The 16573-nt window shown below is 34.5% G+C and overlaps 2 protein-coding genes across 2 annotated transcripts; both read right to left on the bottom strand.

Moving 5' to 3' along the window:
• Positions 1 to 1618: 1618 nt before the first annotated feature.
• On the bottom strand, positions 1619 to 2976 carry LOC128661653 (transcription factor Sox-17-alpha-like). The gene is made up of 2 exons (XM_053715883.1): positions 2751 to 2976; positions 1619 to 2385 (listed from the first exon to the last, which is right to left on the bottom strand). The coding sequence occupies exons 1-2, from the start codon at positions 2974 to 2976 to the stop codon at positions 1619 to 1621; spliced, it is 993 nt and encodes a 330-aa protein (XP_053571858.1).
• A 10409-nt stretch (positions 2977 to 13385) lies between these two features.
• On the bottom strand, positions 13386 to 15887 carry LOC128659548 (transcription factor Sox-17-alpha-like). The gene is made up of 2 exons (XM_053713144.1): positions 15561 to 15887; positions 13386 to 14626 (listed from the first exon to the last, which is right to left on the bottom strand). Exons 1-2 carry the CDS (start codon positions 15850 to 15852, stop codon positions 13764 to 13766), a joined length of 1155 nt encoding a protein of 384 aa, XP_053569119.1. The 5' UTR covers positions 15853 to 15887; the 3' UTR covers positions 13386 to 13763.
• Between the last annotated feature and the right edge of the window lie 686 nt (positions 15888 to 16573).

Genomic DNA, 16573 nt, shown 5'->3' with positions numbered 1-16573 from the left:
CTGCAGACTGCCCCCTTATTTCAGTTCTTTTGACAGACTTGCATTTTAACCAATCAGTGCTGACTCCTAGGTAACTCTACATGCATGAGAACAATGTTATCTATATGGCACACATGAACTAACACCCTCTAGTTGTGAAAAAATACAATGCATTGAGATAAGTGGCGGCCTTCAAGGGCTAACAAATTTGCACATGAGCCTCCTAGGTTTAGGTTCTAACTAAGAATACCAATAGAACAAATCAAAATTGATAATAAAAGTAAATTGGAAATTTGTTTAAAATGACATGCCCTTTCTGAATCATGAAAGTTTCTTTTTTACTAGACTGTTCCTTTAAAGAGAACAAAGGTGATGGGAATATGGAGTCTTTAGTGACCAGAAAATATCAGAGTGACCCAAACTGGGATTAAAAATTAATAAATATGGTTGGCAAGATAATGTATTACAGACAATAGTTTAGATTAATAAAGAAGATGGAAAGATTCCAGAGGAATGCAGGAGAAATTCCACTCCAGAATCTTTTCCACTTAGATAGATAGGATATAGATAGATTTAGACATGTATATGTATCTCTCCTTATGCAGTATTTTCTTTTTCCTCCTTGCTTCTTAATTGATTTGTGCGATTATGTTATCCACCCAACACTCTGTCACTGAATTTTTTTCCCATTCTATTATCTGACCCTTGTTATTTAACTCTTTTTTCTACACTTTTTGTCTTATCTGACCCCTTGTTATTTACCTTTTTTCTACACTTTTTGCCTTCCCATAGTGTTCCTGACACGAATCAGGTGTCACAAAACACATCAAACAGTACAGTTACACTCATAATAACCGTAAGGGAAAAATTAGTCTGAGACGTGTATGGTAATGCTATGACAAAAACAATGAGAATGTGGTCTATGTCAGCAGTGGAGCATCATGTAGGAAAAGCCAAGGAAATTTGTGAATTAGATAATGAATATGTAATTAAATGTATCTTCAAGTGGTATAACTTTAATTATTCAAATAGTGCATGCTATTTTAAGAGACTTTACAGCAATTCAGTACTGGGAGCTAGCAGTTAATTGGTGACTAAGCACAAATGCCTGTTACTGTCTTGTTATGTGCTTTTATATCAATGCCCCAGTAGTGTATTGCTCCTCTAGATCTAAACATAAAGGTAAACTAAATGATGTTATTGCATATGCTACACTGTGCATATAGGTATGTATATTGGGTGTAGATGATGTTATACACAATATACATAAGTATATGCACATTGTAGCATATACAGATGTATAATGTGTTTAAATGATGTTACACAAATTGTGGTATTAAAAGAATAACTTAAAAGACAAGAGTCAATATGTTGATATCAGTCAATTTATTTGTGTACTCAAAATACAAATTAATACATAAAGAGCTAAACAAAATATACAAATGCTTAATGGTTTCTGTTTAACTCCAACATAATAAAGGTACAATGAGCTGCCTGCAGTTCCACAATTTAAATTAGTTATAAATCATATATACAATATGTAACAATTAACAAGTAAGGCCCCATTATATGTACAACCACTGTGTGGTTTTAATGATAAAACCTAAAGTCTGTAATAATCTAGAAATATAGTAGCATATCAAAGATGGCAGATTTCTTGTGTAGAGTATATTATATCTTCTGCGCTGCAATTCAGCCCCATATCAGTTTTGGAGTCATGCATGAGGTATTGGTCAAACTCTGTTTTGTCAACATCATTTACAAGAGGAAATTGTTGCAGTGGATCTCTGTCCATCCAATCAAGTGGAGACTTGTGAGAAACCCCTGACACTTGGTGATGTTCTGTAGCATTGGTTAGACATATCTGTCCATAGTACATCTGTGAGGAGTCCTGATATCCCATGATACTGTGTCCTGGGCTCAACTCACTCATGTGCTCAGTCTGTGGACAAAACATAGGCTGGTTCTGTTGATTGGCAGAATAAGCAGTGTTGTAGCTGTAAGACAATAGCTGATTCTGTTCTTGCACAGACATAGTAAAAGGAAAAGGACTGCCATTATTCGGGGTCACTGGGGAGGACTGCAGATTGTAATCTCTGCAGTAATGTCCTGTTTGATTATCTCTGTATTGGGTTCCCCGTGGTAGCTGGTTGTAGACCTGGTCAGAATACCCAAAGCTGAAATTCTCAGGACAAATTTTCTCATGCATGCTCATTACATTGGTATTCATCATTTCGTTATGGTGGCCGATAGTCTGGTCTGGTCTCTTCATCCTCTTTATTTGATTCCTCCTCCTGGGTCTGTACTTGTAGTCAGGAAAATCTTGTGTGTGTTGGACTCTCAGTCTCTCTGCTTCTTCCACAAAAGGTCTCTTTTGTACCAATGTCAAAGATCTCCATGATTTGCCTGCAGAAAGTTAAGAAAATACACACGGTAAATCAGTGAACGTGTTGACGTGTCTATGAGCATGAAAGTGCATTTACTGAAATCATATCTATGCATTAGCTTAGTCCTTTCACCATGTAAACTGTTGTAAATAATGCAGATACAAATATTTCTCACAGTAGTAAAAACAAATAGATTTCTACACAGCTGTTGTGCATCTTCAATTAGAAGTTATAGGATATCTATAGAGTTGATAATGTGCCCTATCGGCGACCCCTAACCTAGAGCAGTATAATGTGTATACCCTGTGGCTGCGCTGTTTACAAGGTATGATGCGCCCATGAGGAGCCACCTATCACTGTACCAGTAGCAAGTGTTGTACTTACCTAGCATTTTGCTGAGTTCCGCGTTGTGCAGGTCCGGATTCTGTTGGGCCAATCTCTTGCGCTCGTCCTTTGCCCACACCATAAAGGCATTCATAGGGCGGCGGATCCGATTCTCGAGTTTACCCCTGACCCCGTGGTTGGCAGGGCCTGAATCACTCTTCAGTTTCCCCTCAGTTTTAGAGCTCATGGGCTCGGTCCACTGGCACTGACCCAGTCCCGGGATCATGATCGGCGCTGGGCACTACTAGTTGTATGAGATGCTGAATGCTTGGGGTTGGATAAGTCCCTGGCTGTTCAGAGATTTCAAAGCTGATTTCTAGGAGTGAGCTCTTTAGTGTCTATAACTAGAGCGGCAGCCAATTACAGCTCGGGGGCGGAGCCAAACTCCCGGAGGTGCGAGGGGCGTAATCACTGCATCAGTTTGGGATACCTGGAAAGTGCAAACAAGCCTGTGTGCAAATGACCCAACAGGTAAAAAATAACAAAGGGCAGTAATGGGCAAACAAGGTACAAAAAAGTTGTGTTTTATCATATACTAACTTAAAAAAATTGTCATCATTGTTTCAATGCAGACTTCATTTCCTCTTGTCAGATAAGCAAGACATCTAAAGCTTGATTGTTTCCAGTTTTCTTTTAACCTGTTATAGCTTTAAATAAACAAACTCTGATCCTCAGAATACACTGTAATGTTTCTGTAGACAGAGAGATGTACTATTGACAAACTTAACAAGTGAAATATATCACTTCAATAAAACAAAATGTCCCTGTAATACTAAATACATTTAAGTATGTAATAAATGATCAATGACATATTATATTGTGTATATTTCAGCAGTTCCCTCTGCGTAGAGATAACTGATGATGCAATATTGTAACAGATACAAGCACTGTTTATAGGAACACAGAGAATACCCTGTTAATGCAGAGGATCATTTTATTTTCCCACAATCTCAAAAGGTTTTAAAGAAACATACTTTGCTATATAAATATATATATATATATATATATATATATATATATATATATATATTACACTAATGGACCCCTAAAATGACACCCATATAGTAAATTAAATCAGATATAGCACATAGATTATAGAACTATGCTAGAAGTGTTATAGAGCAAAAGACTGAAACCAATACATTTTAATTAACAGTTTACATTTTTTAAAACTACAGTAACGAACGTATTAAATAGATTTTACTCTAGTTCTAATATCAGACCGGCAATGTAGTTTGTGATGATAGTAATAATATTGTATTACTTATGCAGGTAATTGCTATTCTCGATAAAATAGTAAAATAGTTACATAATTTAGGATTGCAACACAGGATTATCATTACCAATATTGGCCCTAAATGTTAACTTAATGTAATACATGTTTTTATCATAGAGGGATCATTAAACGTAAATATACTTATTGAGTCAGCCCCATACTTATGGAATGCATATTTTTGTTATTTTGTATCAATCATCTTTTTTATTAATATGTATTTGATAGAAGATTGTGGAACTACAATCCTACAACTGTAAATTCATTTGCACTAAATTGCTTATATTTAAATTTAATATATAATCTGTGTACCTCTTAATTTAAAAACAAAAAAAACAGGTAAATAAGTGATCTAATCATATATTATTGATAATAATAATAATAATAATAATAATAATAATAATTTGATAAAGTATTTATTTATTATTTATTTGTCTGACCTTGAAGTAAAATATGCTGTTTTATGCTCAACTGTTTAATGAAACAAGTACAGACCTGTTTTGTGGGCCAGATGAATTCAGTCTGTGCACTAATTAGAGCAGACTCTTGTCTGTATCTTCAATTATTACATTTCATATTGAATATACTAAGGAGCTAAGTACATTGAAACTGGCTGGTGTTCTCGAAACTGGCTCTCATTGCTGTGGTGTCTTTAATTTTCATATGTAGAAAAGTTTGACACTTCCTGGTCCTTAGTGTCCGCCCGCTATTGGTCCTTTATGTCACCAGGGCATGGGTGTTAAACCATCCAAATAATAAAGGAAATGGTGTCTCTGTGCCACAACTCCAGAAACAGAAGTAATTAACTCAATATTGAGTAAAATATTATTTGTTACTCAATTATTAAAAATGTAAATAAAATAAAAATCCTCAGTTTGTGGTTTGCATTGAGAGATTGTTAGAAGCTGTTAGAAACTTCAGCTATTCAATCCACAAAATAATAGGTCATACAATAAACAAAAACGTGTTAACCGAAACCAGAGATCTGCTGCCAGTACTGACACTAGGTGCTGAAACAGCATTCTGCATCCTGGCTGGCTCTCTATAGACCCTCATGTAATATGCTAACAATAAAATCATTAAATAACTGTGTATGTAATAAGTGGAACTTATAGCAGCAATAATATCTAGAACAACGCATTTTTATTATTTTATTTCAATGCCCTGCCATTCTTAATTTACAAACATCAAATAATGTGAATAAACAAGTCATTATATTCTATCAGTATTTCCACTCATATCATTTGCATCCTTTCTATCTCTTCCACATTAACCTACATTTCTGTTTTAAATATGCAGTACTCTTCCATTTTAATTGCCTTATTGGCTTCTTTCTTTCTTTAGATCTATCTATCTATTTATCGATATCCCTCTGTGTATCTATCTATCTATCTATCTATCTATCTATCTATCTATCTATCTATCTATCTATCTATCTATCTATCTATCTATCTATCTATCTATATATCCAATTATCCAATTATCTATCTGTCTGTCTATCTACCCATAGCTATATGTCTATCTATCTATCTATCTATCTATCTATCTATCTATCATCTATCTATCTATCTATCTATCTATCTATCTATCTATTCAAACATATGTCCGCCTGTCTATATCTTTCTAGCTATCCATAGCTATATGTCTGTGTATTTATCTTGCTAGCTATCCATAGCTATATGTCTGTGTATCTATCTATCTATTCACATATCTGTCCACCTACCTGTCTATCTTTCTAGCTATCCATAGCTATATGTCTGTGTATCTATCTATCTATTCACATATCTGTCCACCTACCTGTCTATCTTTCTAGCTATCCATAGCTATATGTCTGTGTATCTATCTACCTATCTATCTATCTATCTATCTATCTATCTATCTATCTATCTATCTATCTATATCTTTCTATGTATCCCAATAGGTCTACTGGTTAATTTCGCAAGTGCCATTGATGTATAAAGAATCTAACTGGGTATGTAGTATGTTATACATGTGTTATTATGCGTTATGGTGGGGCTGCACATGAGATTGTCATGCTTGTGATGTCTTTAGTGTATCTAATATCATAAACAGTGTTGACAACAATTACACAATTCTAAAAAGTCTGATGAAAATGTTGAACTGTACCCATGAACAATGTAATGCCAGGCTTTGCTCCATGCACACAATAGTGCCAGTTTTTTTTTTTTTTTTTACTTTTTCTAAAATGTTATAATATTGAACCTTTTGCCTCAAACAGACCTGCTCCTTGTATTGTGTATCTATGTCTACTTGTACCTTTTAAGAATGGCAAGGAGGATGTGTATATTATGTCTTTTTATAACTTTATATCATGTACTCGCTACATTCAATTGTTTAATGCTAAATAACAACTGTAACATATATTACTTTAACATAGGATTATGAGATTTAAAAAATAATTAAACTTTGAAAATAATTTGGCCCTTTGATATATACAGACACTAACTATGAAGAGTCTTTTTAAACGAATCTTTTCCTTAACCTGGTTTCATATAGACAAGTAATCCTGTATAGTAACTGACGGTCTGGTGTATTGAATAGTTTCGGGCTCAGGTTGATAACAGGATTAAAGGGTCTGAGATAGAGAGGCACCTGGTCACCAAAATAAAGATATGACTATTATATGATTGATAAAAGTATAACATTGTCACATTGTTTAAAGATGATGGCTTCTAAGGACCTCTACGATAGCAAATATAATTTAAAGACACACACACATATGTACACGTGTGTATATATAATATGTACATATACCTGTATGCCATATGTTGTCTGCCAGAAACAACTATATTTTATTTGCTTGTTCTCGCTTGTCTTTAGTTGAACAAAACAGAAAAGTGAATATAATTTCATAATACACATTTTCCCTCTCTCTCTCTATAGAAAAGAACAATGTCCTGATTTTTCTTTTTAGTTAACCACAATCAAACACACACATAATATTCAATAGATGGCATTGTTGGTTCAGTATTCCATATTTATATGTTTTACAATTTCTTTGAATTTTGTGTAATATGAGCCTTAATAATCACTATAGGATTATGGAAAACAAAACATTAGTCACAACAAGCACTAACATAACAAGCACACACACAGCACAAACAGATACACAGCACAAACACACACACACACCACGCCAAAAACAAACACACACAGCACGCCAAAAACAAACACAGAACACACACAGCACAAACATACACAGCACACACACAGCACAAACACACAACACACACAGCACAAACGCACATCACAAACACAGCACAAACACACACACACACATCACAAACACACACACGGCACAAACACACAGTACAAACACGCACACACAACACACACGCACAAGCACAAACACACACAACACCTCTCTTCAAACACACAAAATACATTGAAATAATATAAAACGAAGATGCTCACAACGTCACCCACACCATAACACAAAGATGAGACATACAATCACATAAATGTAATAAAAACCACACCACACATAGGCACACGAACTAAATGTACAACACACAATGCATTTAAACACTACACTATATTTTATGAAGTCTCAGACACATAAATACAATTAACATTTAATCTTCAGATAATCAGAATATGAAAATACAACCGTTTTTATCACGTACCCATATAAAATGCCTAGAAATATATACTACACACAAATTAATTAAATAAAAGCCAGTTTATAAATCAAATATCAAACCATACATATATATATATATATATATATATATATATATATATATATATATATATATATATATATATATATATATATATATATATATATACATACACGATGGTTAATACATTATATTTAATTATTTAACTTTCTTGTTTATAAAACAACATAATTAAACTTTATATATAGAGTAAGTTCATATGAAGGCAATAGAATTTACTATATAGCAGTAGGTAACCTTTGTCTTGTCCATAAATCGATAGGATAAACCTATTACAGCACAAGATTCATTGCAAACCCCATTGTCCAAATTGCTTTCTAAATTTAATTAACCCAAATTAGCTTTAATAGTCCCGGCCAATTGCTGCTATAATCTTAACAGTGGCACGAGACAAAGATAGGGACCTACTCTTGAAATCTTGTTTCTGATATAAGTAGAGTATAAAACGTCTCGGTCCAGAATTACAATAACTAATTTAAGCAGATTTTCAAACCCTAAAATAATTAGATAGAAAAGGACTAACCCAACCTTTATGTCTGACATGCTTGACTACACCTAATTTGCAGCAATCTAAATGGGACCAGAAATATATACATGAATATTTGCTATATTAAGCTTTATTAAAGAGCTTTATTAAATTGAAATGACATCATCTGGTGTCTAGCAGACAGTTACTATTAAAGGATACCAATAAAATGCAGGTAAACATATAAGACCATATTCACTAACCCTGAGTTTTCCTATAGAGATAAAAACCATTTTTATTAATTTGCTATGTTAGAAACGTTTTTAACTTAATGGTTTTGAAACGTACACACTAGTGATGTTACAATATCAGTGAGGTCATTTTAATAGTTGCGATATTTTGGATATGTGAAGAAGTCCATTATGGAATACAAAACAGTTGAAACTGTTTCTGACATATTACCCAATATTTTGTAGTACACTAGATTTTTCTTTGCATAAATGTTTTGTAGATGATCCATTTATATAGCCCACCTGGGTGTGTTTTTCTAAAAATGTATAGTTTTGCTTATTTTTAAATATTATTGAGCTGATTTTCAGATTAGTAACCAAGCCCCAAAGATTTAGATGTATACAGATGTATACAGACTTCAGATTGCTTCTGTTTGTTATAATGGGTCTTTTCATATGCAGGAGAGGGGGGAGAGTTTGCTCCCAGTCCCTTTCACTGGGTGTCCCAGCCTAACCCCATTAATATTGTTAAATTGTGAGCTTCTAAGTATGTTTTTAAAACGTTTTATACTAGATTTTTATATCAGTATCTGTGCATATTATTCTTTATAAAAGTGCCTATTACAAGCAGTTAAATTAAAATTGGTGTATACTGTCCCTTTAATGATTCAACGCTGTATTTCAATTAAATAGAAATGGCTATCTTACTGTAGCAATATTGAAAGTAAAAAAAAACTTTTCCATTAATATAATCAAACTATAACAAAAAAAAAACATTGCCTATCAGGTAGTTTGTTTTACTTTTCATTTAAAGCATAGAGAGCTAAATGAATCCATTTATTGTTTAAGGGCTATGAAACCCCAAAAATGCCTTTGTGGTTCAGACAGAGCATACAATATATTTTTTTTGTTTTTATTTAAATAAAAGTTTCCAATTTACTTCTATTATCAAATTTGCTTAGTTCCCATCAGGAGCACAACATATCAGGTAACAGTGCTGCCCTCTAGTGCTCTTGCAAACGGATAATATTCTTACAAAACTGCTGCCATATAATGCTGCAGACATGGGCAGGCTTCTAAGCTTTCCAACAAAGGATACCAAAAGAACAAAGAAAAAATGAAAGTTGTTTAAAATCGCATGCTCTGTGTGAATCATGCGAATACAATTTTTGGGTTTCATATCCCTTTCATTTGTGCTAGGTACTGACAGTTTGCTTTACCTTTTCTGTGTTTGTAACTCAATATTTTTAAATGAAATTTAGGGTAAAGAAAATATGAAGAAACAATTTGTAAAGGCGGGCACTTATTTTAAGAAGTGTAAAACAAGTAAAACAATAATCTAGATTAAAACATAATAGGAAAAAGGTTGTGTGTGAGAGAAGGGGGGGGGGTGTATTTTAGTTGCTCATATATTACAGTAGACAATTTAACAAAATCTTGTACTTTCAGAAATATATTCCACTCTAAAACGTTTATTTGTCATTGGTGAGAATTAGAGGGACCATCTTAGCTTTCATTGCCAGTAGGGGTAGCTATATGTTTTATATATGATATAAGATTCTAGGGTTTACTTAAATGGACAATCTACCATAGAATTGTTATTGTTTTAAAAGATAGATAATCCCTTTATTACCCATTCCCCATTTTTGCATAACCAACACAGTTATATTAATGTACTTTTTACCTTTGTGATTACCTTGTATCTAGGAACCTTCTTCGAGCCCCCTGATCACATGACTGTGACTGTTTATTATCTATTGACTTGCATTTAGTATTGTTTTGTGCTAAATCTTAAATAACCCCCTGTACCTGAAAACAGTGTTATCTATATAGCCCACATGTACTTTCTGTCTCTTTGTGTTGAAAAGAGATTTAAAAAGCATGTGATAAGAGGCAGCCCTCAAAGGCTTAGAAATTAGCATATGAGCCTACCTATGTTTAGTTTAAACTAAGAAAACCAAGAGGAAAAAAAGCAAATTTGATGATAAAAGTAAATTGGAAAGTTGATTAAAATGAAAAGTCCTATCTGAATAATGAAAATTTGATTTATACTTGACTGTCTTTAATGCTTAGTACAGAGAGCAGTGTGGTGTGTATATATGCATTCATATGTGATGTGAGGTAGTAGTTTTATTAAAGGATCATGAGGACTCGTTATGATGACAGATTATAGATAGATGGATGTCGATAAATCGATAGATAGGTGACAGAAAGAGATGATAGATATTGATCGATAGATATATCATATAGATAGATTAGATAGATAGAGACAGGCAGTCGATGTTTTTGTGACATTTAGAATTTTTTATTCTGAATTTCTTTATAATACAATTCAATTCCTAAACAATAACATTAAAGGGACATGAAACCCATTTTTCCCCTTCATGATCCAGTTGGATTATACAATTTTAAACAACTTTACAGTTTACTTCTATTATCCAATTTGCTTTTTTTGTATCTTTTGTTGAAAAGCATACCTAGGTAGGCTCAGGATCAGGGAGCTAGCTGCTGATTGGTGGTTGTACATATATGCCTTTTGTCATTGGCTTAAATTGACATGAAACCCAAATTTTTTCTTTCATGATTTAGAAAGAGCAAGCATTTTGAAACAACTTTCTAATTTACTTCTATTAACTATTTTGCTCCTTTATCTTTATATCCTTTGCTGAAAAGCATATCTAGATAGGCTTAGTAGTTGCTGATTGGTGGCTGCACATAAATGTCTCGTGTGATTGGTTCACCCAAGTGCATTGATATTTCTTCAGCAAAGGATATCTAAAGAATGAAGCAAATTAGATAATAGAAGTAAATTGGAATATTGTTTAAAATTGTATTCTCTACCTGAATCATGAAAGAAATTTTTTGGGTTTAGTGACCCTTTAACTAGCCCCCAGTAGTGCATTGTTGCCCCTTCAACAAAGAAAATGAAGTAAAACTGATAATAGAAGTAAACTTGAAAGTTGCTTTAAAAAACGAAAAAATGTATGTTCTATCTGAATGCTCTGTTTGTCTTAAATAAAGGTTCCTGTGCTTTCCCTGCTATGTACACATATTGTGCTGACTCTTTTTCATGTAAACAGTTTTAATTGCTGTTATTTCATATACATAATGAAACCAATTAACACTATATATATTTTTTACTTGATTTCTTACTACTTGGTTTTGAGGTAATTATTCCAAACTCTAATATGAATGCAATGACATGATATGTATTACATTGCAAACAGAAATTATTTCATTAGCCTTCACTGGCGGAAAAGTTATGTATCATATATATATATATATATATATATAAATAAATATAGTTTATATTTTACACACACACATTATATATATATATATATATATATATATATATATACACACACACACACATAATGTTTACAACATCAGACCCTAGCTATGATATTGTAAAAATAAATATGAAAATAAACATATTTTAAGACTCAAATAAATGTGATCAGAAACTATCTTTACACTATTTAGTTTTCATCAAACGCTATAATAATATAATTTATAATACAAATGTAACAGTATTAGCCTGTGTAGATATTATTCAACACACGTGATACTATCTTAATGTTTAGATGAATATGTTAGCAATATATAGACTTGGTAAAGGGTTAATTTTATTTTATACATATATAGACTTGGTAAAGGGTTAATTTTATTCTATATATAGACTTGGTCTAGGGTTAGTTTTATTCTATATATAGACTTGGTCTAGGGTTAGTTTTATTCTATATATAGACTTGGTCTAGGGTTAGTTTTATTCTATATATAGACTTGGTCTAGGGTTAGTTTTATTCTTCGAATACTGCTTCTTGTCCATGACTTCTTTAATGGATATAACATTTCAAAAATATACATGGATAAGATTAGCAATTCAAAATGTAAATAATATATTCTGTAAGCAAATTGCTCAAGTTGAAGATGCTTAAACCGGAGTATTGGGGGAAAACAGTAAATGCACATCTGTCCTTACCTAAGCATCTCTTTGGCTTACAAGAGTACTATTGATGAACAGAGAAGTGCATATAAATATATATTATTATATTCAATAAGGATAGACCGGCCACTCACAAGTAAAAAACTATTTTCCTGTTGGTGATGAGGTCTTTATATTTGTACCAGTGGGGATTTATCAGACCCCCCTCTGCACTAGTAATACAATAATAAGATCTGCCTGACAAATCTTATACAGTAACTGCATCTTTGGCAATGACAATCACAATAGCCATTGTATACAGCTTGTAATCTAATTAGTCTCACAATATGATAAGGTAATGACCTCACTGTCTTCCTATTACATTATACTTCCTTCAAACCCAGCCCAACTGCGGTTCATATTGCGGAGCAATGCAAAACAGGGGTAGTTAGGGACAAATTAGCAGGGCTGACTATTAGATCAATTAGACATTAGATTAAGTACCATACTGCAATAGTATATAATGTTACTGTATTGCTACTATGAACAATAATACTGCTGTATTAAGACTTGTGCCATAAAGTTTTCCTTTATAAAAGTCACCAGGTTAATGCACCCCATAACCAGAAGAAAACAAAATAAATTGGATTTTATTTAAATTAAATATATTCGTATTGTTAAGCTATGTAAAAATAATAAAAATGTAAATAATAGTATTTTGATCCATCTACAGTATGTTAGGAGGAATCACATAGAGAAAAGCATTAAAAACCATTAATATATTAAAGTGATTATTTTTCTCATCACAAGCAAATTGTATAATTTCATGCATGTGGCAATTACATGAACAGATATGGGTATATTCAACCCAGGCAACCCCCAAAAAATGTCCCTAAATGCATTATTAGCACATTCACCTGACAAAAGTGGTCGGCACATAATCTGTTGGTTCCCTGCAGGTTTATAAATATTTTGCCTAGTACTCTAATTTACCTTAAACATTTAATTACTCAAAAAATAATCAGAAGAAAGCGTGTATTTTGTCTATTTTATTAGTAAAAGTGCAAAATTTAAAAAACACTGTAAAATATTAAAAAAATACATCTGCATTTCATACAAAAGCTGTGTACATGTACACAAAATTAATCAATTATTTCACATTGTATTCAATGAATATGTTGAAGCAATCAAATGTCCTATTTTAACTCGTTGTGATGATGCTTTAAAAGAGATGGGGACATTTGGGATAATATTATCCAACTCATATGTAATAAATTACATAAATTAAGAGAACATGGTAATATTTACAAATCGTTTCCATACAATGAAGCCTTAAACGACTTTAAAAGAATGTTTCCAAATACTGAAAAGTTTATCTAAATACTGCAAATGGGAAATTAGAATGAAGTCTCTCAAACATTGGAATAGTTGCAGTAATAAACAGCAGTACTGGCATCTGACAATACGGAGGAAATGAGGCCATTATCTGGAGTGGGCACCATTGATTCTTGCCCATGGTAATGCATTCCTACATCTGACTTGCTCATATAGCTCAGGTATTGCTCAAATTCAGTCCTGTCAACGTCACCCAGCAACTCGCCTTGTTGCATATGCTCTACAGAGCCCATGTGCTGGGTTTCAGGGGGTGGGGATGGTTGCCCAGTGTGTGCCACTTGGTGGTGTCTGGCAGAATTCGGTAAGCACATCTGTCCATAGTACAATGGGGGCGAGGTCTGACATCCCACCATGCTTGGTGTGGGGCTGGTCTGACTGATCTGTTCAGCTTGTGGCAACTGCCTGGCTTGCATACTGGCAAGACTCTGCTGATGAGATGTGTAGGTGCCACTGTAACTGTAGGGCATCATTTGACACTCTTCTTGTGATGCAGAAGTAAAAAAGACAGGATCAGTCTCGACAATGTCCAGAGGAGATGTTTCAGGAGTTGGCAAACTGTAGCTGTCATAGTGGGAAGTCATGGCTGGGTGATGCTCCCTGTAGTGGCTGGTCTGGGGCAGCTGATGATAAGCTTGCTCGGGATAGCCGAGGCTGAAGTTCTCCAGACACATTCTGCCATCACTGCCTATCAGTCCGGTATCTGGCTGCTCAGACATGTGGAGGAAACCGTTATCTGCCCTCTTCATCCTTTTCACTTGCTTCCTTCTCCTGGGTCTGTACTTGTAGTTAGGGTGGTCCTGCATGTGCTGCACCCTCAGCCTCTCGGCTTCTTCCACAAAAGGGCGCTTTTCTGCCAGTGTCAGCGATTTCCAGGATTTCCCTGCAGAAAACAAACACAAGTTAGCATCTAAAGGTGACAGAGTGTCAGTAAGTTAGTAACTACCTAATTATAGGTCACTTGTTCCTCTAAATAGTCATAGCAGGGTTTAGTCAGTCTCCAAATGCTCTTAGTATTACTTAATTATTAATAGTTCCTGTCATACAATTGGGAAATCAGATTTTTGTTCTAAAGACAAGTTGTTTACCATATTTATGTGCAAACTGTGTAGCAGTCTATCACAATCTAACAGGTTATAAAAGTCCCTCTATCTCTGCATCATTTTAGTGCCAACCATGAGATTTTCCTCAAACATATCCAGTCTTGCTATGACATTCCTCAGTATGGGTATAAAACATGACGATGGGTACTTGCCTATATTATTGCTCAGCATCGGTATAAAACATTGCCTATGGGTACTAGCTATAGTATTGCTTATTATGGGTATAAAACATTGCCTATATGGGTACTAGCTATAGTATTGCTCAGTATGGGTATAAAACATTGCCTATGGGTACTAGCTATAGCATTGCTCAGTATGGGTATAAAACATTGCCTATGGGTACTAGCTATAGTATTGCTCAGTATGGGTATAAAACATTGCCTATGGGTACTAGCTATAGTATTGCTCAGTATGGGTATAAAACATTGCCTATGGGTACTAGCTATAGTATTGCTCAGTATGGGTATAAAACATTGCCTATGGGTACTAGCTATAGTATTGCTCAGTATGGGTATAAAACATTGCCTATGGGTACTAGCTATAGTATTGCTCAGTATGGGTATAAAACATTGCCTATGGGTACTAGCTATAGTATTGCTCAGTATGGGTATAAAACATTGCTCGGTAAGGGTACCCCTAGACATTATATAGTACAATGTTTCCTTGGTACAATATAGAATGTGCCCTCTATACAAATAGGCGTGCTGAGCTTACCTAGCATTTTGCTGAGTTCCGCGTTGTGGAGGTCCGGATTCTGTTGGGCCAGTCTCTTGCGCTCATCTTTTGCCCATACCATGAAAGCATTCATAGGGCGGCGGATCCGAGTCTCTGCTTTGCCCCTGCTGCCATGGTTGACAGATCCCGATTCACTTTTGAGTTTTCCCTCTGTGAGAGAGCTCAGAGGCTCAGCCCATTGGCACTGACCAAGTCCTGGCATCATGATCTGCGTTGTGCACTTGGCTTGGATCTGATCGTCACTGGCGTATCCACCGTCAGGGCTGCTCATTGCTGGAGTGTTGTCTAAGTCCCTGGTGGGTGAGAGAGAACAGCTCTGCTATACTGAGAGAGCAGACACGCAGGCTTCTATAACCAAAGCTACAGCCAATCAGCGCCCGTGGGAGGGGACAATATTCCTAAGGTGTGAGCGCAGTGCGCGAAAAGCCCTCCCACTGCTATTCCAGAACGCTTGTGTTTGTCACGCCCCTTGATCTAACCACGCCCCCTGCTAGTGGCACCTGTGTTCTCCTGGCTGTACAGTGTACACCGTCTAGAAGAGCACAGAAAGGAAATTATAGCTGGGGTGGGCATGCTGAGCATCGTAAGAAAGGCATCTGAATTCTGCACAGCTGTGCTCTTCCTTTTCCCGTTTTGCAAATAATATGATAATAAAACACTTGTTTTTACTTTCCTAACCTCTCCCGGGCATCCCGACTGTCAAACAAGCTGGCTAGAAAACACAATCAGATTACATTTGTTTGCTTTTTTTACTTCACTCATTGTATTCAATTAAATGGAATTTATCTGGGATGTAAATCTCCATGGGAAGTTGAATCTTTTTTGTTACTGTAACTGTAAACGTCTGTACAAAATTAATAGTGTATAGTATATATATATACACATACATATATACATACACACACATATACGCACATATATTTATATATATACACACACCACACACATATATACACACACATACGCACACATACATACACACACAAATTGCA

The sequence above is a fragment of the Bombina bombina genome, chromosome 5 (genome assembly GCF_027579735.1).
Source record: "Bombina bombina isolate aBomBom1 chromosome 5, aBomBom1.pri, whole genome shotgun sequence".
NCBI lineage: Eukaryota > Metazoa > Chordata > Amphibia > Anura > Bombinatoridae > Bombina > Bombina bombina.
This window is presented reverse-complemented; position numbering and strand designations above follow the sequence as displayed.

What these genes read in the sequence shown, in the direction of transcription:
- LOC128661653 (XM_053715883.1), bottom strand. Translation starts at nt 2,976, where the DNA reads ATGATCCCGGGACTGGGTCAGTGCCAGTGGACCGAGCCCATGAGCTCT. An exon ending in GGAACTCAGCAAAATGCTAG is followed by an intron (nt 2,386 to 2,750) that starts GTAAGTACAACA and finishes AACTTTCTGCAG; the next exon opens with GCAAATCATGGAGATCTTTG.
- LOC128659548 (XM_053713144.1), bottom strand. Translation starts at nt 15,852, where the DNA reads ATGAGCAGCCCTGACGGTGGATACGCCAGTGACGATCAGATCCAAGCC. An exon ending in GGAACTCAGCAAAATGCTAG is followed by an intron (nt 14,627 to 15,560) that starts GTAAGCTCAGCA and finishes TGTTTTCTGCAG; the next exon opens with GGAAATCCTGGAAATCGCTG.